The 25,388-nt window shown below is 43.2% G+C and overlaps 1 protein-coding gene across 1 annotated transcript in view; it reads right to left on the minus strand.

Moving 5' to 3' along the window:
• Nucleotides 1-23,707: 23,707 nt before the first annotated feature.
• ETNPPL (ethanolamine-phosphate phospho-lyase) overlaps nt 23,708-25,388 on the minus strand; it is a 32,778-nt gene continuing 31,097 nt past the window's right edge. The window contains exon 13 of the mRNA XM_075860517.1: nt 23,708-24,402. Coding sequence (XP_075716632.1) covers nt 24,289-24,402 — 114 coding nt within the window. The 3' untranslated portion in view covers nt 23,708-24,288. The remainder of the gene's footprint in view (nt 24,403-25,388) is intronic.

Consider the following 25,388-nt stretch of genomic DNA (forward strand, 5'->3'; position numbering starts at 1 on the left):
ATTCGAAACTGGAGTCCAGGTTCACCGTGAACTCCCCTTGTCTCTCCTTTGCCCTTGTTTGTTTCCCATTCTATCTTTTCCTTCCCATCTTGTGTCTATTTCGAGTGGTCATTTGCTCCCTGTGATTGCACTTCCATACTATTGCCACTGCATTTTAGGATGTATACAAAGCTGAATTGTTGTATTTTTTTTTATGCAATGCTCCTTTCCTTTATGCTTACTCAGACTGCTGTTGAATTTTGTGCTTCTTATCGGTTGTGATGTCCACCCTCCTGTTTGGGCTGTGCCCTTATTTGTCATGTTCTTTTTATTATGGGGACAGATCTTCTCCAACCGTGTTTGTTCTTGTTTGTATTAAAACCAATAAAAAAATTTGAATATGAAAAAAATAAAACCCCCCACTGACACACTGACTGACACTAACTAGCACCTATGCTCCCAGCTACTCTTTCCAGCACCATTTTGCCTCCAACCCTAATCTAACACTCGACTCAGCCCTTACTACAACTTTGTGCCTTTTGAGGGGTCCAATTATTGCCATTTGACCCCCTCAAATCTCCTTCTCCTGAGTACCCAGGGCTTGCTTCTCTGTTTCTATGTTATGTCACTGTTGTCTAGTCCCTAGTACTGATTTAGTGCTAATCTACCTGTTGACTAGTAAGTCTCAACCCTGTACACTACTTTTATTCAATGTGTTTCTCAATGAAGTTGGACATACTGTAGAGATTCTACCTTGCTTAATCTGAGACCCTTTTACACTAGCGCTGTATCAACTGGCACCAAAATAATCTAGTTTTACAGACTAAAAACACATTAGCCAACATTTAACAGTGTGTTCACGCCAGGTTTTGGGGTAAAATGTTCCATTTTAAGTTGAAGACTGCATCAAAACTTGCTGTAAATTTAAGTTTTTGTATTCCCCCCCCATAAATTGAGTACCCTCTATTGATAGTGCCACACAGCCCCCATCCCAAGTAGTGCCACACAGCCTCCCCTCCAAGGTAGTGACACACAGCCCCCCCTCCCAGGTAGGGCCACATATCCCCCTACTCCCAGGTAGTGCCACACAGCCCCCCTCCCAGGTAGTGCCACACAGCCCCCTCCTCCCAGGTAGTGCCACACAGCCCCCTCCTTGGTAGTGCCACACAGCCCCCTTCCTGGTAGTGCCACACAGCCACCCTCCCTGTAGGCAGCACCTTTGGGGTTCCCTCTAGGAGTGGAATCCCCAGCCTGAGCATTGCCGATGCTCTGGCTGGGAATTCCGCTTCAGGAGATGCCCCTGACATCACTGTATATGGAAAGTGTTGTCAGGGGCAACCCCAGAGCCATAGTCCTGGGCAGAGCACTTTGCCTGGAACTCCTGCTATGCTCCTAACATCACTGTCCATATATGGATAGTGATGTCCGGAGCAGAGCTGAAGTCCCAGGCTAGTGATGTCAGGGACAACCCCAGAGCCAAAGTCCTGGGCAGAGCGCTACTAGAACTCTGCCTGGGACACTGCTCTGCTCCTGACAACACTGTCCATAATATATGGACAGTGATATCAGGGGCTACCCCAGAGATGGAGTACCGGAAAGGGGCCGCTTCTAGTGCTTTGCCTGGGACTCCTATCCTAATAATACTGGGGCCTCCCAAGGGTAGTGGGCCTCGGCACTTACCCGGGTTCGCCAGGTGCAGACACCGTCCCTGGTTAAAACTATATTGACCTATTATACCAAAACTCTAATTTTGAGATTTCAGATTTCTTCCAGGTCTGTATGCTCGACTTTCTTCTGACGCATGGTGGCTTATTGGTGGTGATACAAACCTCAGGGGCCCTATAAGGAGCCTGCTGTGCCATTGGTTAACCTCTACCATATTAGTGAATTTTAAAATAATTTTGACCTGCTCAAGCTGGAAGATGTGGGAGGAACCCTAGAGGGCTTTGAACATTTTGTTTTATAAGGCTCAAACATTTCTAATGCCGGCTTTGATAATTTCACACCATTTTGTTCAGTACTGAATGATAAAAATTACCCTAGCTACCATTTCAAATTTTTTTCAAATCGCCTTAGTGTAAAAGCTACATTCTGATGTAGTGAGGTTTGGAAGCTCTTTTTTTTTGCGTCAAGTAAAGGGGGTTTGATCATTTCAACATTAGGCTAATGTTTCAGGGCCCATGGTCAAAAGGGCACAAGAGTTACCCCTGATTCTGATGCAGGTTTAAGCGTGGGGTATGCAACATAAAATACCCAAAAACAAAAACAGACAAGAGCCGTATAACAATACAGTATACAATTTGCCTAAATAGACTACATAAAGCAGATCTGTCAGGTCTCCTTGTGTGGGCCATAAAAAGCAGGACCCACATATTTTCTCTAATAGTCCTGACAGCATTTAAACAGGTTTTTTTTTTTTTTTTTATATCAAACCATAGAAAACTATATAACCCCAAGCTCAGTGTCTCTCCCTGTATTATATTCTGCCCTCACGGTGGATAGCATAGGAAACCTGATAGATCCACTTTAAATTGAAAATTCTGCCATTTGCAGAAAATATAATAAATACAACAGTGACAACTTCCCTGTGTTTTACTGGACCAATGACAGACATCACACCTGACTGAACACCTCAAAGTCATGTGCGAGGACCCCATACAGCAGCACACAGAGTCCCTACCGATCTGTTTTTACAAACCACTTAGCACTCCTACTATTTCGGAAGAAGGGCTTTCCACATTACTCTCCAACTCTCCGCCATCACCTGCGTTCTGGAACCAATCCCATCTCATGTCATCTTCAAATTAACATTTGCATTAATTTCAGTCCTAACCCATTTCTTCAATCTGTCAATCACTCTCTGCGTCTCCCGTTCATCATTCATACATGTAACCATCACACCCACCCATAAGAAGCCATCCTTTGACCCATTCTCTCTGCCAAGCTACTGCTCCATCTCACTACTCTCCTTTGCCTCAAAGCTTCTTAATCAACATTTCCACCTGAACTGTCCTCCAACTTCTCATTCAACACTTTTTTACCCCCTATTATCTGATTTCCAAACCCACCATTCCACTGAAATTATTCCACGATCTCTTACAGGGGTCATCCCAGTATTTACACTTTCAGGACCAAGCTAATTTTGGCCCTTGAGGACCAGCCGCATTTTTTCAAATCTGACATGTGTCATTTTATGTGGTAATAACTCTGGATGCTTTTGCCTATCCAAGCGATTCTGAGACTGTTTTCTCGTGACATATTGTACTTTAAATAAATATTCATTTTCATTTGTGAAAAATCTACTTGTAAAACAGATAGTTATACCACACAAAATTGTTGCTAATTAACATCCCCCATGTGTCTACTTTATATTTGCATAGTTTTTTTTAACATTATTTTATTTTTCTAGGACGTTACAAGGCTTAGAACTTTAGCAGCAATTTCTCACATTTTCAAGAAAATTTCAAAAGGCTGTTTTTCAAGGACCAGTTCAGTTCTGAAGTGGCTTTGACGGCCTTATGTACTAGATAGACCCCATAAATCAATCCATTTTAAAAACTGCACCGCTCAAAGTATTCAAAAAAGCATTCAGAAAGTTTCTTAACCCTTTAGGCGTTTCACAGGAATGAAAGCAAAAGTAGAGGTGAAACTTATATTTTTGCCAAAATTCATTTGTAATAAAAAAAAATCTGGAACACAGAAAGTTTTACCAGAGAAACGCAACTCAATATTTATTGCTCAGACTCTGCAGTTTTTGGGAATATCCCACATGTGGCTCTAGTGTGCTAATGAACTGAAGCACAGGCCCTAGAAGCAAAGGAGCACCTAGAGGATTTTGGGGCCTTCTTTTTATTAGAATATATTTTAGGCACCATGTCAGGTGTGAAGAGGTCTTGTGGGGCCAAAACAGTGGAAACTCCCCAAAAGTGACATGGTTTTGGAAACTACACACCTCAAGGAATTTATCTAGGGGTATAGTTAGCATCTTGACCCAACAGGTCTTTTCTGAAAAAATATAAAAAAATAAATTTTTTACAAGGAATAAAGAATAAAAGCCCCCCAAAACTTGTAAAACTACTTCTCCCGAATATATATACAATACCCCATCTGTGATAATAAACTGCTGTTGGAACCCACGGCAGGGCTCAGAAGGGAAGGAGCGTCATTTGGCTTTTGGAGCGCAGATTTTGTTTGGTAATAGTTCGGTTTGGGGTTTTGCTGGTATTTCAGTTTATTATTTGGGGGCATATGTAAGCTTTTTTTTTTACAGTGTTCACCGTGCGCTATAGATGACATTTTATTTTATTCTGCGGGTCGATACGATTACAGCGATACCATATTTATATTGTTTTTTTTTATGTTTTGTGACGTTTGCGCAATAAAATCACTTTTCTGTAAAATTATTTATTTTTTGTGTCACCATATTCTGAGAGCCATAACTTTTTTATTTTTCAGTCAAAAAAGCTGTGTAAGAGCTTGTTTTTTGCGGGACGGTTTGTGGTTTTTAATTTTTTTTGCGGTGTTCACTGTGCGGGAAAAATAATATTAAAGTTTTATAGTTTGGGTCGTTACGAATGCGGTGATACCAAATATGTGTACTTTTTTAGCGTTTTCATTTTTTTCCTATAATAAAAGACTTTTTAAAGGAAAAAAAAGCATTTTTTGTTTTTGTAACTTATAACTTATTTTTACACTATTATAAAACATTTTTATTACTTTTTTTTTTTTTCTACTTGAACCTACCTAGGTAGTGTAATGTGTTATAAATTGTCAGCCTCCGGCTGGTCCTCATAGGCTTCCATGCATGGCAGACCCGGAGGCCGTTGTATGGCCTCCAGTTTTGCCATGCAACCTACGGCAGGACCAGCAATCGGTCCCCGGGAAAGTTTGTTGTAGCAACAAACATTCCAGTTTGTTGCTACAACAAACTTTCCCTGCGATCACATGATCGGGACCTGAAGCAATCAGGTCCCGATCATGTCTCCGGGACCAGACACCCGGATCGCGCTTTTAATACCCACTGTCAGTTCACGTCGGTGCTATACAGAGCCCAGCAAGCACCGACGTGAATTTACAGTGGGTGGTCAGGAAACAGTTAATAATGGTGATCATATTCTCTGTAGCTGAACCAATTGGTTCGGCTGTCAGAGAACAGGTTGCTGGGGTGCCGGAGACACTGACACCGCCGGCGTCAGAGCGCTCTCCCCAGCGCTATGCCGGCAGAAGCAGAGGTCTGCAGATTCACCTCCTCGCTGCATGGGGTATATGGACGTGAATCTACAGATTGTCGGCATGAAAGGGTTAAATGTTATTGCAATATAATTCAGCAGTAAAAAGTAGTTTGTTTAATAATTTATCTTATGCTACAAAAATACTCCAGTTGCAAGATATTCCATTTACTTCATTATAATGACGCCCCCCCCCCCCCCTGTGTTCAATCTGTGGGGACATTTGTAAAGCTTCTCCTAGAGAGGAGTATGAGGCAGTGAAACTGAATGATCTGCCTATACAAGCTATGACAGGGAGGGGCTGCACCAGAAAGGACACGCCTCCTGAGCTGCCAGCCTGAAGAAAATCTAGCAGAGCAATGAGATCTCTGGATCCATGTGAGATACAGGGCTGGTTCTAGCGTTGGTAGAAAGAGGTTGTCATGCACTACATTATGTCAGATTTTATTTTTTTTCTCATTAATTTTGGGAAAACCTCTTTAACTGCTAAAGCCATGTACTCCTTTTAGACCTGTCCTCAGCCTTCAACACAGTCTACTACTACTTTCTATTACAAATTCTCTCAGCCCTTGGCATCACAAACTTGTATCTCCCCATACCACATCAATCCAACATCTAGTGTTTTACTCGCACACCGCCTTCTTTTTCTGTTGGTGCCCCTCAAGTTTCTATCTAGAGTTCAAGAGCTATCTTCTCCCTCTATTCCCACTTACCAAAACTCAACAATGACAAAACTGAACTAATCCTCTTTTTAACCCGTCTACTTGATTTCAATGGGGTTTTTGAGGCGGAAAACGGCTCAAGATAGGGCATGTCGCTTTGTTTTCACGCGTTTTTTTTTTCTTGCAGTAAAAAAAAACGCCTCCACCTCCAATTGAAAACAATGGGAGTCTGTGTGAACAGGGCCCAATTCCTCACCATTTTTAAGATCTATGTTTGCTGTCAGCAAATGAAAACATTCTTTTTTACATCAGAGGCTGAAAACCGATACATACCTAATCCTCGTGTCAGATGAAAGGGGATACAATTGCATCCAGTTTAGGTAATGCTCTGTGAACTAAACAAACTGATACATTGGATTATATTGTAGCAAATCTGAGAGATTAGTGCTGCGGTTTATGTGTTTAGATCACTGAGGACTACCTAGTTTACCTTACATAAAAGCACAAAATATCTTTAAGGCTGGGTTCACACACCCTATTTACGGACGTAATTCGGGCGTTTTAACCTCGAATTACGTCCGAAAATACAGCAGGAAAGCGTCGGCAAACATCTGCCCATTCATTTGAATGGGCTTTACGATGTTCTGTGCCGATGGTCATTTTTTTAATGCGCCGCTGTCAAAAGACGGCGCATAAAAAAAATGCCTGCGTCAAAGAAGTGCCTGTCACTTCTTGAGACGTAATTGGAGCCGTTTTCCATTGACACCATGGAAAAACAGCTCCAATTACGTCCGTAATGGACGCAGCGAAAAGCGCCTGCACTTGCCATTACGTCTGAAATGCCGGAGCTGTTTTCTCCTGAAAACAGCTCCGTAATTTCAGCCGTAACGGAGGCTGCCGTGTGAACATACCCTAATGCTTAAAAATCCAATATCCTGGACTATACCGAATTAGTGCCATGTTTGCCTCAAATAATGATATTCTTAGAATTACAAAATAAACAGTGTGAAATAGGTTCTCCAGAATTTTCTAATATAATAAGAGTTAAAAGTGCAGTAGAATCATGCTTCAGCTTTACTAATATGCCCTTTGTAAGGAGAGAGGCTGGTTGTGTTTTACATGAACTACCTGCAGGATCATTTGGGCAGTCTGCTTTACTTCACGGGAAGAAAGTTTTATACAAATTCAATTCATATTCAAACCGTACAGGGAGTACAGAAATCTATTTGGGCAGCTGTGTTGCACAACATCTTCTTATATGGTTAGGGTGCATGTCTTTAAGACCTCTCCTGTAGGCAGGTGATAACAGCAGCATTCTTTGACTAAAGACAGCACTCGCGATATCATGCTGTGACAGGACTTCCTCCAGCAGGTCCTTCACCGGAGCGACGGAAAAGATTCAACAGACATCGCCTCCAGCCGTGCCAGGATGTTTATCCGAATCTGCAGAGGCTGGAGGGGACGTCTGTTCAGTCTTCCATGGCTCCGGTGAAGGACCTGTGAGAGGAAGTCCCGTCACTGCGTGATCTCACGAGATCACGCTGTGCAGTGAAACAAGCTGGGCATGAATGAAGAGAAGTGTATACACTTTTCTTTACAACGTCCACTTGGTGAATAGTAGAAAAAACACCCAATTGGGCATTTAGAACAAATTAGCATAAAACTAAAAATTATCATAAATTGGTCAACGCTTCTATGAATAAATCACATGCGTCTCGGGTACGATACATTCCTCCTACTCCAACTAGTCTACAGGTAGCGCGTTCCTTTCAATCCATTGATGTTATAGATATATGGCGGGATTTAAAGAGGCTCTGTCACCAGATTTTGCAACCCCTATCTGCTATTGCAGCAGATAGGCGCTGCAATGTAGATTACAGTAACGTTTTTATTTTTAAAAAACGAGCATTTTTGGCCAAGATATGACCATTTTTGTAGTTATGCAAATGAGGCTTGCAAAAGTCCAAGTGGGTGTGTTTAAAAGTAAAAGTAAAAGTCCAAGTGGGCGTGTATTATGTGTGTACATCGGGGCGTTTTTAATACTTTTACTAGCTGGGCGCTCTGAAGAGAAGTAACATCCTCTTCTCTTCAGAACGCCCAGCTTCTGACAGTGCAGATCTGTGACGTCACTCACAGGTCCTGCATCGTGACGGCCACATCGGCACCAGAGGCTACAGTTGATTCTGCAGCAGCATCAGCGTTTGCAGGTAAGATCGACTTACCTGCAAACGCTGATGCTGCTGCAGAATCAACTGTAGCCTCTGGTGCCGATGTGGCCGTCACGATGCAGGACCTGTGAGTGACGTCACAGGTCTGCACTGTCAGAAGCTGGGCGTTCTGAAGAGAAGAGGATGTTACTTCTCTTCAGAGCGCCCAGCTAGTGAAAGTATTAAAAACGCCCCGATATACGCACATAATACACGCCCACTTGGACTTTTACTTTTAAACACACCCACTTGGACTTTTGCAAGCCTCATTTGCATAACTACAAAAATGGTCATATCTTGGCCAAAAATGCTCGTTTTTTAAAAATAAAAACGTTACTGTAATCTACATTGCAGCGCCTATCTGCTGCAATAGCAGATAGGGGTTGCAAAATCTGGTGACAGAGCCTCTTTAAACCCTACCGCAAGGGATTATACCCTGTTTTCTTCAGGTCATAATATTCATACTCGCATCAATCATGTTTTGCTTTCCACTAGTTTGCTTCCTAAATGATGCTAGAATTTTGGCTACCTCTTTGTCTGATCATGATCCGATTGTGGTTAGTTTATCTGATTTTTGTGGTAGACCTCCTATCTCATCTTGGAGATTGAACGAGTCCTTACTTTCGGACCGAGAGATAGTCAAAGAAATTCAACAGGAATTGGAAACTTATTTCTTACTTAATAAAGCCCAGGATACTTCGGTAATGTCCAATTGGGTGGCTCATAAAGCTGTGATTAGGGGTAAGATCATTCAGATAGCCTCACGTACTAAGAAACGCTCTAAAGATTTATTAGCTTCAAAGAAGAAAAAGTTTGCAGATTTGTCAAGTCTATTTAAAAGAGACCCATCGGGAACCACAAAAGCCCAACTTGTTGAAGCACGGACTGAATTGAATTTGTGTCTGACTAGCTGGGTGGAAAAAAGCCTCAGGTGGTCACAGCATAAATTTTTTTCACAAGGGGATAAACCGGGGACTTTACTTGCTAGACGTCTCACTCCTAGATTGGTTGACTCAACACCTCCGAAATTGCATTTAGCTGATGGAACTCTTTCGCAGAATCCCACAAAGGTTTTGAAGACCTTTTACGATTTTTATACAACATTGTATTCGGCACCATCTAGGTTTGATGTTAATGCCGCTGAAGCCCTTTTGTAGACTGCTATTCCTGCTCGGCTTTCCCAATTGGATAGAGATGTGCTTGATGCAGAATTTAGTCTGGATGAAGTGTTAGATGTTGTTAAAAATCTGAAGGCTCACAAAGCCCGGTACCTGATGGTTTCTCTTCAGGACCTTATAAAAAATTTCAAGATGTTCTGGCACCACATTTAGTGGAGATGTTCAATGCATATAGGGGGGGGGGGGGGTTTATGGTTTGCCTCCCTTTTCAAATTTGGCTTACATATACCTTATTCCTAAACCTCATAAGGATCATACCGACCATTCCAATTATCGTCCGATTTCCCTTCTAGATGTAGATCTTAAAATTATGACTAAAATTTTGGCAGCCAGATTGAACTCCTTTCTCCCATCCTATATTCACAAAGATCAAACGTGTTTTATTCAATTTCGTTTTTACTGTTTCTGTGGTAGTTACAGCAGAGGAAGCGTAATCTCGCGAGATTACGCTGTAGATGACAGGTTACAACAGGATTACGCTTCCTCTGCTGTAACTACCATAGAAACAGTAACGAAGTGCAGAGATTGTGAATAGACATCCCGTGGAATGTCTATTCATTGTCTAAACACTTCAGTATTGTTAATGTGTTACTATAAGACAGCACATAGCGATCTAAAAGGATCCCTATGCGCTGACTAAATGAATGGAGAGGAGTGCAGGACGCTGATTGGTCAGCGTCATACACTCCTCTGTACAACGCCCACTTGGTCTAAAGTAAAAACACGCCCACTTGGGCATTAAGCAACTCATTAGCATAAATCTAAAATCGCTAATAAAGTGGTGAAAACAGATCGTTTTTTTAAATAAAAAGCACTGCTGTGACCTACATTATAGCGCCCATCTTATTATGTAGGAGATAGGGCACTTATCATGTGGTGACAGAGCCTCTTTAACAAAGGGTTCTACAGGATTAAGGATTTCTTTATTAGGGGGGACATTAAAACTTTGGATTACTTTAAAAAAATCACATTTGTTGCCTCCATCGGAACATTTGAGATATATGCAGATACGCCATTTCTTGTTAGCCTGGAAATCCAAGATGGAGGATGTCAGTACCTTGACTACCTTTGAACGTTTTTGTTGGCTCCCTAATTCTAGACGTAAGATATCTACTATTTATTCAGATCTGGTAACTCCTGTGGGTAAACTTCCTTACATGACCAGTTGGGAGGGTGATTTGGGTTCTGAAGTCGACCTGGAACAGTGGAGAGAGATGGCGTATCTGACATAGAAATTATCGATTAATATATCCTTGGTTGAGGCGGGTTATAAGGTTTTGATGAGTTGGTATATGCTTCCGACTCGTATAGCTCAATTCTATCCTTCTGCTTACTCCCATTGCTTTAGGCAGTGCGGTGCTGAAGGCACACTTTTGCATATTCTATCGGAATGCCAAATCGTCGTCAGTTTTTGGCGACATGTATACCAGCTCATTCAAAATGTTATTCAAGTTGAACCTCACAATAATGTTGTTACGGCACTGCTATTTGGTCCCATTCCGTCAGTTCGAGCATACACGCGTAAATTCATTCAATATGTATTTTTGGCAGCTAAAAATTACCATTGCTAGGGCCTGGCGTTCATCTACATTATTTATGGAGATATTGATCTCTACGATCTCGTGGATAATGGTCAATGATCGCCTTACACAAATTTGATAAAATATGGGATCCATGGAGGAACCGTGCACTTCCGTGAATACATAGAGGTGGTTATGACCCCCTTCTACCCTCTACCTTTCCTCCCTCCCACATCTTTGCTATTGTTATTGTGTGTTTTTTCTTATCCTATGAGGATACTTAGGCCTCATTCACATGGCAGGGTTTCCCGGCTGGGTGCCGGCCGTTCATAAATCGGCCGGCACCCGGCTGCATTAGGAATAATAGACCCCTAATGGGGCTATTCACACGACCGATTTTTTGACGGCCGGGAAAACCGGGCGTCAAAAAATAGGACATGCTCTATCTTTGCCCGGGTACCCGGCCGCCCGGCTCCCATAGAAGTCTATGGGGCCGGGTAATACACGGCCATCACCTGGATGTGTCCCGAGTGATGGCCGGGTTTTCCGGCGCTTGCGCTCTATCTCCTCCTCCTCACAGCGCAGAGTGCATGTGAGGAGGAGTTGATGCCATTCTGATGAATGGCATCGCTGTACACTGTGTGGCAGGGCCGGGGTGTACAGCAGGTGGAAGGGAGCGCTGCGCTGGCTCCCTTCCCCTGCTTGATTTAAAAGCACCCTGGCCCGGCGACACCTTCCATGGCGCCGCTAGCAGCTGCTGCTGCTGCGGCTGCTACTACTGTAGCGACGCCACTATAGCAGAGCAGGGAGGTATCTCCCCGCTCTGCTATGTGCTAGCCGCACTTTAGCTCCTTGAAGGAGCGGAATCCCCGTGTGTTCGGGGATTCCACTCCTGGACAGAGCGCTTGATGTCTCTGTCCATATCTGGGCAGTGACATCAGGCGAAACTCCTGAAGCGGAATCCCTGAACACATGGGGATTCCCCTTCAGGAGTTGCCGCTGATGTCACTGTCCGGATCTGCCCGGCCCGGCACGGATGCAAAACTTAATGCAAACCGGCTGGGCAAAATGGCCGATTTTACCGGCCGACACTCGGGCTCGGGAACGGCCCGGTCGTGTGATTCCCGCCTTAGTGTACCTCTATAAGAAATGTGATGCCGATGATAGTTACCTATTTTTGATACGATTGCATTTACATGTTTTATATTTTGCAGGATTTTTTACATCATAGATTTCATGTAATGTGAATGTGGATAAGGGGCCATGTTGGCCTAATTCATTATATACTTTGTATTATTGTATTTCAATTTATGTGACTCTGCAATTCTGTATTTTTGTTACTTTCTCAAAAAAAAAAAAATTAAGAAAAACTGTTCAATAAAAATCGATTGAAATAAAAATAAAAGTTTTTTTTTAAAAAAATAACAAAAACTTTGCAGGCTTTGTAGGCCAAGGCAGATGACCTAGAGACATTGGTTACACCAAAATAACATGCATACTAAACTAGTGGAGAGGTCTAACTCTGATAACTATTGTAAGGAGTGGATTTTAGAGACATTCAGCAAGGACAATCTGATGCTACTCTATGCGGTGGAAAGGGCTCATAGGGTTCCTACTCGCCAATGGCCTGCAGGAATGGCCCCCCTCATCAAGGTATATGTTAAAGAGGCTCTATCACCAGATTATAAGTGCCCTATCTCCTACATAATCTGATCGGAGCTATAATGTAGATAACAGCAGTGGTTTTTATTTTGAAAAATGATCATTTTTGAGCAAGTTATGAGCAATTTTATATTTATGCTAATTCGTTTCTTAAAGCCCAACTGGGCGTGTTTTTACTTTTTACCAATTGGGCGTTGTACAGAGGAGTGTATGATGCAGATCAATCATTGACCGATCAGCGTCATACACTTCTCATTGTTCCAGCCCATTGTTACAGCGTGATTGTGCAGTGAAAGAAGCTGGGCTGGAACAATGAGAAGTGTATGATGCTGATTGGTCACTGATTGGTCAGCATCATACACTCCTCTGTACAACTGGGCGTTGTACAGAGGAGTGTATGATGCTGACCAATCACGCCCAGTTGGGCTTTAAGAAACGAATTAGCTTAAATCTAAAATTGCTCATAACTTGCTAAAAAATGATCGTTTTTCAAAATAAAAAACACTGCTGTTATCTACATTACAGCGCCGATCAGATTATGTAGGAGATAGGGCACTTATAATCTGGTGACAGAGCCTCTTTAAGTTCTTACTTTACAAAGATAGAAATCTTAGACTGCGACAAGCAAGAGGTTGGCGAGACATCTGTATTAATGGGACTCAGGTTTCCTTTTATCCATATTATTCAGCAGAGGTTCAATGCAAGAGGCTGTATATTCTAGACATCACGAAATGGCTGAGGGTCCTAGATGTGCGATACTCTATGCTGTACCCGGTGAGGCTGAGAGTGGTGGTGCTGGGGTCTACGGTTTTCTTTGACACTCCAAGGGAGGCACTTCGGTGGCTGGACACACATGAAAACCAACTACGCCGTTCTCAGTAGGTAGCTGGAGAGTAAAATGCTACATTTGCCAGACATGTGTCTGGCTAGGATACGGAACTGCTCGATGGTTCTGCTGGTTTTCCAATGTATGGCCTGATTTTGTTTCTGCTTGTTGCTGAGATGGACTGTTGTGATTATTTTATTACTGCGGTCATTATGCTGAGGAAGAAGATTGTTTCTCTTAAAGATTGCTTATACTCCGGATTGCAGAGGACAGTTACCAGGAAAAGGATTGTCTGTTTGATCTCACTGATAGGATCGAATGTCATACCTTTCTCAGTGCTACGCTTATGGTTGAGGGGAGAGATGGCAATCTTCGTGCAGGAGACAACTAGAGATTCAGCTCAACCCTATAGGGAGGGCAGGTTTACAGTGGGGCTGTTCTTGAAGAGTTTTATTGTTTAGGGGGGGAGTTGGGGGAAGGGTGCAACTTGCATATAAAAGATGGGTTAATGCTAATTTGGAATGTATGTGCCTAAACATTTTGATATGCCATATTATGATGGGGATAAGGTAAATTTCTTATTGTGGAATGTTAGGGGGATGGGTGACGTCACCAAACGTCATGCGATTTTTGAATGTATAAAGAAACATGCTTCGGCTGTTACAGGAGACAAACACCACTAGTGGTACAGTTCAGAGTCTACATAGAGTCTGGATCAGACATAGTTTTCATTCATTCTCTTCTTCTTACTCTTGTGGTGCGAGTTTACTGATTCATAGAGATCTCCCAATTCAATGTTATGAATCTTTCACCGACACTGAGGGAAGATATGTTGGTTTTTACTGTCGGTGTCACGTACTTTCTGCCTGCAGCTTCCTCGGTCTGCAGGACATCGAGAGTTACTCGCTCGGGCATCGCCCGGCCTGGCAGACTGAGGCAGTCTGCAGCCAATAAGAGCTCAGGAACGTCAGGCCAATCAAAGCCTGGCTGATGTTCCTGAGCTCCCGCCCTCTCCTTATTTAGTTCAGCCTGGGATAGTAGGCCTTTGTCTGTAATTAGAGTTACCTTGCCTGGTGCTTTCCCTTGTTTCAGACTCCCCTGAGCTACTTGAATTTTGACTCCTTGTGACCTGACCCCGGCTGGACTCCTGACTTTTCTTTGCCTTCTGACTTTTGTTTGCTCCGCTCTCTCCCTGTTTGACCCTGCCTGCCTTACTCCGCCTTTTTCACCTGGACTTGTCCGCGGCGCAATTGCCCTGCCTCTCGCTCCGTGTACTTCCCAGGTGACCCTTTGTTATTTCGTACTGTCTCTGTCTTATCCGTTTGTCAGTTTCACTTGTACCAGAATAGGGAACGCCGCCCAGTTGTGCGCCGTTGTTTAGGTCGGGTCGTACATGTAGGTAGGGACAGAGGTTTGGGAAGAACAGGGACCTCACTGTTCAATGTATATTTGTTCATGACAGTCGGGTTTATAACTGGGAATGCATAATTGTGGTGATGTACACCCCCCCCACCACATTCTAGTGTCCTGTTGAGACAGGTATTAGAGCGCTTTGCACGACTGCCTGAGTACCAACTTTGTTCATGGGGATGTTAATAATATACTGGATTGGGGCTTGGATAGATTTCTGGTTGAGGTTTGGGAGGGGGAAGTTGGGATAACTCCATTTGCTAGATTTATGCAGAAGGTTGGTCTAACTGAGGTGTGAAAAGTGAAGTGGCTGCCTACTAAGCAATACTCATGTGTATCATCAACATATTGTACATTGTCTACGATTGACATGTTTTTTTGCGAATGCCCTAGGGCTAACCTTTGTAGACCATAATGAAATTCCTGCCTAGGTCCATATCAGATCCTTCCCCACTGCTTATGAGAGTTCAGTTGGAATTCCATACTAGACGTGGGGGTTGAAACTTAATCCCTTCTGGACCCCTTAATGTATTCAGAGCCCAAACCACATTACTAAATTAATTAATGCTCCAGATCAGACCGCTAAATTAATTGAGACCCCAGATCAGACCCCTAAAAAAATTCAGACCCCCAGACCAAAGCCTTAAATTAATTGAGACTCCAAACCAGACCCCTAAATTAATTGAGACACAAGACAAAACTGCAAAATTAACTCAAAACCCAGAATTATTTTAGACCCTAAACCAGACCCCTACTTTAAATTAGGACCCCAGACCAGTCCCCAAAATAAATTAGCACCCTAAATAAGAAACAAAAATGTAATTCAGACCCCAGACCTGACTGCCCTATTTACTTACAGCTCCTGGCTTCTCTTCACTACTGAGCCCCGTACATTGTATGAACCACCGCCTCTCAGACCGGATTCACACGAGCGTGTGCGTTTTGCCCGTTAAAAAAACGCTGCGTTTTGCGCACGCAAAAGGCAATTGACAGCTCCGTGTGTCAGCCCCTTATGATGCGCGGCTGCGTGCTTTTCGCGCAGCCGCCATCATTATGACACTCCGTTTGGATGTTTGTAAACAGAAAAGCACGTGGTGCTTTTCTGTTTTCATTCATCCTTTTCACAGCTGTTGCGCGAATCACGCTCATCCCACAGAAGTGCTTCCGTGTGGTGCGCGTGATTTTCACGCACCCATTGACTTCAATGGGTGCGTGATGCGCGAAATACACCCAAAGAACTGACATGTCATGACTTTTTCACAGCGGACTGACGCTGCGGAAAAATCATGCAACTGTCTGCACTGCCCCATAGACTAATATAGGTCCGTGCGACGCGCTTGAAAATCACGCGCGTTTCACGGACATATATCCCGTTCGTCTGAATAAGCCCTTAGTGTCAGTACCTGGTATACGCCACCTCAAACAACAGCCTGATGCTGGCCAGTTGGCTAAAGCACTTTATGTGGCACTTTAGGGCACGGTTGCAAATGTAACCCCTATAGCTATGCCCAGGGGCGTAGCTAAAGGCTCATGGGCCCCGATGCAAAAGTTCTTATTGGGCCCCCCCCGCAAACTCCTCATGGCCGACGGTCCGCAGCTTTCAGCTGCATCGCTGGGTCTCCTAAGTGACCCAACAATGCAGCACTAGCAGCCGGGGTGTCACTAAGGCTGGGTTCACACACCCTATTTACGGACGTAATTCGGGTGTTTTAGCATTGAATTACGTCCGAAAATGTGGCTCAAAAGCGTTGGCAAACATCTGCCCATTCATTTGAATGGGTTTTACGATGTTCTGTGCCGACGGTCATTTTTTTTACGTGCCGCTGTCAAAAGGCGGCGCGTAAAAAAGACGCCCGCGTCAAAGAAGTGCCTGTCACTTCTTCAGACGTAAATGGAGCCGTTTTCCATGGAAAAACAGCTCCAATTACGTCCGTAATGGACACAGCGAAAAACGCCTGCACATGCCTTTACGGCTGAAATTCCGGAACTGTTTTCTCCTGAAAACAGTACCGTAATTTCAGCCGTAACGGAAGCTGCCGTGTGAACATACCCTCAGGCCTTAAAATGTCAGGGGAAATAGCCCCAATACATATGTGTCCACCCAAAAAAAATAATGTGTGTATAGGAGACAGCATAGCATATCTATAGCACTACGACCCTATCAACTATGGATAGGATTAGATACATTGGCTCAGCAGACAGTATCACTCATGATAGGATTAGATACAGTGGCTCAGCAGACAGTATCACACATGATAGGATTAGATACAGTGGCTCAGCAGACTGTATCACACATGATAAGATTAGATACAGTGGCTCAGCAGACAGTATCACACATGATAGGATTAGATACAGTGGCTCAGCAGACAGTATCACACATGATAGGATTAGATACAGTGGCTCAGCAGACAGTACCACACATGATAGGATTAGATACAGTGGCTCAGCAGACAGTATCACACATGATAGGATTAGATACAGTGGCTCAGCAGACAGTATCACACATGATAGGATTAGATACAGTGGCTCGGAAGGCAGTATCACACATGATAGGATTAGATACAGCGACTCAGCAGACAGTATCACACATGATAGGATTAGATATAGGGCCCAGCAGACAGTATCACACATGATAGGATTAGATACAGCGGCTCAGCAGACAGTATCACACATGATTGGATTACATATAGGGCCCAGCAGACAGTATCACACATGATAGGATTAGATACAGTGGCTCAGCAGACAGTATCACACATGATTAGATTAGATATAGGGCCCAGTAGACAGTATCACACATGATAGGATTAGATATAGGGCCCAGCACAGTATCACACATGATACGATTAGATACAGGGCCCAGCAGACGGTATCACACATGATTGGATTAGATACAGGGCTCATCTCGCTGACATTGCGGCTCCAGCGCTGGACCCAGGAAAGGTAAGAATAATAATTTTGCTTCTTTATGTGTTACTGATTATTTTTGTGTGTTTGTGTTTTTTTACAGGTTCGGTTGTTGGACTTCGGATTCGAGGACTTCAATGACGGCGTTTTTTTTATTCTCAATAAAATGGTTAATGAGGGTTGTGTTTTTTTATTTCAATAAAATATTTTTTCTATGTGCTTGTATCTTTTTAAACTTTATTATCACCGCCTTAGTAATGGCCGCTGGCTGATTGACAACCTCCATTACTAAGGCGGAGCTTAATGTTAGCAGGTGCAGAGGCTAACACTAACCCCCATTATTACCCCGGTACCCACCGCCACCAGGGGTGCTGGGAAGAGCCGGGTACGAACCAGTACCCGACCATCTGCAGTGACGGTCAGGCACCGGGGCGGCCGCAAGCTGGTAGTATTAGGCTGGGGAAGGCCAAAAACAGTGGCCCCTACCACCCTGGTAATGCTGCCTGCTGCTGCTGTGTTGTATCTGGCTGGTTATGAAAATTGGGGGGGACCCGACATCGTTCTTTCCAATTATTATTATTTTTATTTTTTTTTAAATGACGTGGGGTCCCCCCATTTTTCATAACCAGCCAGATACAATAAAGCAGCAGCAGCAGCCTAGCATTACCAGGGTGGGAAGGGCCACTGTATCTGGCCTTTCCCCTCCTGATAATACCAGCCTGCGGCCACCCCAGTGGCCGACCATCACTACAGATGGTCAAGTACTGGATCGTACCCGGCTCTTCCCAGCACCCCTGGTGGCGGTGGGTACTGGGGTAATAAAGGGGGTTAGTGTTCGCCTCTGCACCGGCTAACACTAAGCCCCGCCTTAGCAATGGATACTGTCAATCAGCCGGCGGCCATTACTAAAGGCGGTAGTAATATAGTTTTAAAAAAAACCACAAAGACATAGAAAAAATATTTTATTGAAATAAAAAAGCCCCCACACAACCCTTATTAACCATCTTATTGATAATAAAAAAAAAGCCGTCATCGAAGTAGTCCTGGAATCCGCCATAGTCCAACGACCGAACCTGTAAGAAAACACACAAGAAAAACGATTAGTAACACATGTGTTAGGCTTAGATACAGGGCCCATGTGTGATACTGTCTGTGGGACCCTGTATCTAAGCCTACCACAAGGTAGGCTTAGATACAGGGTCCTTCAGACAGTAATCTTATACAGTATAAGATTACTGTGTGCTGGGGCCCTGTATCTAAACCTACAGTGTGGTAGGCTTATATACGGGGCCCATCAGACAGGATCACACATGGGCCATGTATCTAAGCCTACCACGTGATTGGCTTAGATACAGGGCCCAGCAGACAGCATCACACAATCTGTGATCCTGTCTCATGGGCCCCCTAAGCCTGCTACATCGTAGGCTTAGGGGTTGTGCAGTCCCTAAACATTGATGGCCTATCCACAGGATAGGCCATCAATAGCTGATGTGTCTCCCGGGACCCGCCAATCAGCTGTTTTGAAGGGGCTGCAGCACTCGTACGAGAGCTGCTTCCCCTTCATTTCACTACTCGCTCACACTGTGAATCGCCGACACCGATTCACAGTGTGACCGGAATTAAGTGACCGGAATGAAGGGGAGCAGCTCTCGTACGAGTGCTGCGGCCCCTTCAAAACAGCTGATTGGCGGGTCCCGGGAGTCGGACCCCGCCAGTCAGGGCTAATCTTACCTTCCTCTTCAGCCGCGGCGGTAGTTCTGTCCTCTCGATGCTGTACGCAGCGCATAGCGCTGTGACGTCATGCGCTGCGCACAGCGCTTGACGTCAGGACCACCGCTGCGATCCGGAACCAGGAAGGTAAGTAAAGTCTGTTACTGTAGTAACAGGGGCCCGCGGCCCGAGTTACTATAGTAACTTTTTATTGATGTGGTGCGGGGGGCTGTGGGCCCCCCTGGCTTTGGGGCCCGGTCGCAATTGCGACCGCTGCGACCCCAATAGCTACGCCAGTGATGATGTTAAGGATCTGCCAGGCACAGCTTCTGTATCCACGCCCATAGGTAATCAGTCTGCACCTGCTTCTATGTCTGTGAGACTGACTCCATCTTCCACCACTAAGGATGGCAGGCTTAGGAGTGGGAAAGCCTATAACAGCCTGGCCAGACGGAGCTAGCTCCCGCCCTCTGTCTATTTATACCTGCCTTTCCTGTTCCTCCTTGCTTGTGATTCTTCTCTGTTGGTTTCCTGGCCCTGCTGCAGCTTCTTGAACTATTTGTCCCTGCTTCGTATTGACCCTGGCTTACTGACTACTCTCCTGCTCTGCGTTTGGTACCTCGTACACTCCTGGTTTGACTCGGCTTGTTCACTACTCTCCTGCTCTCCGTTTGGCACCTCGTACTCTCCTGGTTTGACTCGCCTCGTTTACTACTCTTGTTGCTCACGGTGTTGCCGTAGGCAACTGCCCCATTTCCCTTTGTTCTGTGTTTCCTTGTCTGTTGTCTGTCGTGCACTTATTAAGTGTAGGGACCATCGCCCAGTTGTACCCGGTCCCCTAGGGCGGGTCGTTGCAAGTAGGCAGGGACTGAGTGGCGGGTAGATTAGGGCTCACTTGTCTGTTTCCCTATCCCTGTCATTACAGATGAGAGATAATATTTCTGGTGTAAATAAAAGCAATAAAAAAAAGGCCAGAACTCAATGTGGTAAATATGGTATTTTCCTGAAGGGCCTCTATACAGTATATAGGCCTGTGACTGTTGTGAAATTACTCTTGGCCTATTTATAGCATTCCTGTCTCATTTTCTTAGGGTATGTGCACACGCTAGCTTCCTTTTACGTCTGAAAAGACAGACTGTTTTTAAAAGAAAACAGCTGCGTCGTTTCAGACATAAAAGCTCCTCCTCGCATTTTGCGAGGCGTCTTTGACACCCGTAATCTTGAGCTGTTCTTCATTGACTTCAATGAAGAACGGCTCAAATTACGTCCAAAGAAGTGTCCTGCACTTCTTTGACGAGGCAGTCATTTTACGCGTCGTCGTTTGACAGCTGTCAAACGACGACGCGTAAATTACTGGTCGTCGGCACAGTACGTCGGCAAACCCATTCAAATGAATGGGCTGATGTTTGCCGACGTATTGGAGCCGTATTTTCAGGCGTAAATCGAGGCATAATACGCCTCGTTTACGCCTGAAAATAGGTCATGTGAACTCAGCCTCAGAGCAAAACGCAACTGCTATAAATGGAATTGTTTTCTATTTGACTGCTCTATACAACTGACTATGTAATGATGATGTTGGGACCATATGTACAAGACAGCAGGACTTTACAATGTCTTATTAGAATCTTTATATTATAACCATGCTTTGCTTAATGTTGCTCTTATGGCCCAATATCAACTTTAAATGAATCATAATTTGAACTGATGCCAGTCTTAGGAAGAGGATCCAAGAACTGTTCCTAACCACAAAAATAAACTGCATAAACAACCATCTATGCTTATGAGAAGTTCACGTCAGGACAGCTCAGGATGTCACGGGCCAAGACACGCAGAAGCACATGGAAATAAAAAAAAGTGGTTGGTTACATAATATAATACATACAGTACTATGATATGTTTATACATTTGAACTATTATCTCTAAACTTATTCTTTAATTAAAATGTAACTGCACCAAAAGTACAGAATTCACTATTACTTTAGTTTATCATTTACCGGTATTTCTTTGCAGACATTTTATGCTATGCTGCTGAGTTTAAGAAATATTACAACCTTTGGCAACCTTTTTATGCTAATATTATATGTGCGATATAGGCTCTATAGTTTTCACAGTAGGGGAAGATGAGGATGCAAAGGCCGCCTAAGTGGATTAGTCCATATCCAGCAATGTCCAACAATGGCATACAAGTTGACATCAGCAAAACTTTATCTGTATTTTTATGGCATATATAACACCAACAGGTAACGTTTTGGCTTATACAAAAGTGATTTTCAAACAATGTGATAGGCATAAAGCTCATGTATATATGTAGACATATATATATACACAGCGCATTTGTCAGTGCTGCCAATTAGTGGGCTGATTTAAGTGCGTCCATAGTAATGGTGTAAGTACAGATTTCCACTCACACAGTAGCTCTGGAAGAATTATACTGAGTTCACACGTCACGATTTGTGTCGTGTTTCATATGCCATTTTTCAGGATACGGACAAAAAAGGGAAGCTTACCCTGTTGACAGGACAGTGTACACTGATTGGCCGCCCCCGATTGAAGGCCCTGTTTAACTGAGAGAAGCGTGGTTTCTAAGGCGACATAGAAGCCTGGACATGTGCACAATGACTGATATACGCAGTAGTGACTTTAAACGTGGCACTGTCATAGCATACCACCTTTGCCACAAGTCAGTTTGAGAAATGTCGGATCTGCTAGATCTGCCTAGGTCAACTGGAAGTTCTATTGTGATTTGGAAGCATTTAGGAGTCACAACAGCTTAGTCACAAAGCGGTAGACCATGCAAATAGGAGAAAGGAGATGCCAAGGGCTGCAGTGCATGGAGCATAAAAATTGCCTATCCTCTTTTTCCATCACTCTCTACAGAGGTTCCAAACTTTCTCTGGTAGTGACATCAGCACAAGAAGTGTGCATCCAGAGCTTCATGAAATGCGTTTCCATGATCAAGCAGCTATACACGAGCCTAAGATCACCATGTGCAATGCCAAGTGTCGGCTGAAGCTGTGTAACACCGCCACGGCACTCTGGAGGAGTGAAAATTTGTTCTCTGGAGTGATGAATCACATTTCACTGTCTGGCAGTCTGATCGATAAATCTGGGTTTGGCAGATGCCCGCAAAACATTTCCTACTGGAATGCATAGTGCCTATTGTAAAACTTGATTTAGGTGGAATAATAGTCTGGGGCTGTATTTTAGGGTTGGCTTTGTCCTTTTTTTTTAATAATGTTTATGTTACAGCATACGAAGACATTTTAGACAATGTATGCCTTCAACTTTGTGACAACAGTCTGGGAAGGCCCTTTCAGCATTACTCTGCCCCAGTGCACAAAGCAAGGTCCATAAAGACATGGTTGAATTTGGGGTGGAGGCACTCAAATTGTCTGTCCTAAACCCCAATAAACACTTTGGGATGAATTGGAACACCAATTGCTAAGATAGACTTTGTTGTCCAACATCAGTGTCTGACCTCATAAATGCTCTTTTGGTTGAATGGACACAAATTTAACAGACACACTCCAGAATCTTGTACAAAGCCTTGCCAAAAGAGTGCAGTCTCCAACTATTAACAACCATGGTGTTCCCAACAAGCTATTATAGGTGTAAGGGTATGTGCACACGTAGTGACCAAAAACTTCTGAAAATACGGAGCTGTTTTCAATGGAAAACAGCCCCTGATTTTCAGACGTTTTTTGAGCAACTCACGTTTTTCGCGGCGTTTTTCGCGGCGTTTTCGCAGCGTTTTTTACGTCCGTTTTTGGAGCTGTTTTCATTGGAGTCTATGAGAAAACGGCTCCAAAAACGTCCAAAGAAGTGTCCTGCACTTCTTTTGACGAGGCTGTATTTTTACGCGTCGTCGTTTGACAGCTGTCAAACGACGACGCGTAAATGACAGGTTGTCTGTACAGTACGTCGGCAAACCCATTCAAATGAATGGGCAGATGTTTGCCGACGTATTGTAGCCCTATTTTCAGACGTAAAACGAGGCATAATACGCCTCGTTTACGTCTGAAAATAGGTCGTGTGAACCCAGCCTGATGGTCAACACTACAGTAAAAAACACTAAAAACATAGGGTTCAATAATAGTATACAAGTTGACATCAGCAAAACCTCAACTTAATGTTCATGTTCCATACAACACCAACAGGCAACGTTTCGGCTTAGACAATACATTTTTCAAGCAATGTGATAGCCAGTAAGGATAGATAGATAGATAGATAGATAGATAGATAGATAGATAGATAGATAGATAGATAGATAGATAGATAGATAGATAGAGAGAGAGAGAGAGGGATGGATGGATGGATGGATGGATGGATGGATGGATGGATGGATAGACATATTTTGCATTGGGGCACAATCACACCTCTGGATAGAATCATGTTAAATGATACACATCAACTAAAACAAAAACTGTTAAATGAAATAGTTTATTGACATTAACATAAGCTAAATGTTCCAGTACAGTATTATTCAACATGCATATCCCATTAAAGTACACATTAAGTTAACCATATCACTAAGAGTTCACCACACGATTTCATGAATTATACAGTACTGTAAGTTGTTCTCCACTTGAAGTGAAAGTTTATTCCTATTACTTTATTGCATGATTTATTGGTTAGACTTTGGATTGTGAAACAGCCCTTCAAATAGAATGCTAGATAAATTAAGAATTCAGCATATTAATTTGCAGAATCTGATATCATGATGAAATATTGTAACTAGGAAATATGTATAAAAAGGTCATCTGATGGCATCCCACTCCCATAATGCACTGCCCCATAACCAGAAATATGTTAAATTGTATTATATGTTTAAGCCATTAAAACATGGATATAGTTTTCATTCCAATATGATATATTGAAATTACAGGCACATGCAATTCAGATTGTAGTAAAACCATGTTGCTCTACATTTAACAAGCCATACACAGGCATTTCATCGCAATGTTGGAAGAATTAAAAACTAAAAATGAATCTTGCATCTTATTTATGTTCTTATTCTTTTGTTGGTTTTATGATTTTCTGAGTGAAATCCACTTCCTTGGGTTCTGCAAGGATTCCCGTGTAAATTCTTAGTGCTCTCATGTACGTGGCTGGTATCCTGTAAAGACAAACACTTTATGTAGATGAGGGTTGCATGTCCATAGCAAATGATAAAGGTGTTTGTGGTCAGCTTTCTGATATGAGCTATATTATATCTCAAAAGGTGACATGAATAGAAATCAGCCTATGAGAATGGCTTTCCCACTTCAAGATCATTTGTTTTTTCAACCACTTACTATGCATTGAATTCTAAATAGGATACAAATACCTAATAGATTGGTAGAACTGCTGTCTTGCACCATGGCTGTGGCTTAAAGAGGCTCTGTCACCAGATTATCAAACCCCTATCTCCTATTGCATGTGATCGGCGCTGCAATGTAGATAACAGTAACGTTTTTTTTGTTTTTTTTAAACGATCATTTTTGGCCAAGTTATGAGCAATTTTATATTTATGCAAATGAGCCTTTCTAATGGACAACTGGGCGTGTTTTCTCTTATTTCCAACTGGGCGTGTATTGTGTTTGTAACATCTGGGCGTGTTTACTTGTTTTACTAGCTGGGCGTTGTGAATAGAAGTGTTTGTCAGCATCATATGTCAGCATTATACACTTCTATTCACAACGCCCAGCTAGTAAAACAAGTAAACACGCCCAGATGTTACAAACACAATACACGCCCAGTTGGAAATAAGAGAAAACACACTCCCAGTTGTCCATTAGAAAGGCTCATTTGCATAAATATAAAATTGCTCATAACTTGGCCAAAAATGATCGTTTTAAAAAAAAAAAACACACGTTACTGTTATCTACATTGCAGCGCCAATCACATGCAATAGGAGATAGGGATTTCAGAATCTGGTGACAGATCCTCTTTAACTAAAGCAACATCTGTTATGGACACCTATGGCACCACTTATCTTCTGAAGAAGCAAAAGTTTGGGAATTCTGAGCTATTGTTTCCGGTAAATCTACATACATCTCAACGGAAACCCGACAGCACCCATTAAAGTTATGGTTGTCAGCTGGTTGTCCCCGTTGTTCAACA

Source organism: Rhinoderma darwinii, chromosome 1 (assembly GCF_050947455.1).
Source record: "Rhinoderma darwinii isolate aRhiDar2 chromosome 1, aRhiDar2.hap1, whole genome shotgun sequence".
NCBI lineage: Eukaryota > Metazoa > Chordata > Amphibia > Anura > Rhinodermatidae > Rhinoderma > Rhinoderma darwinii.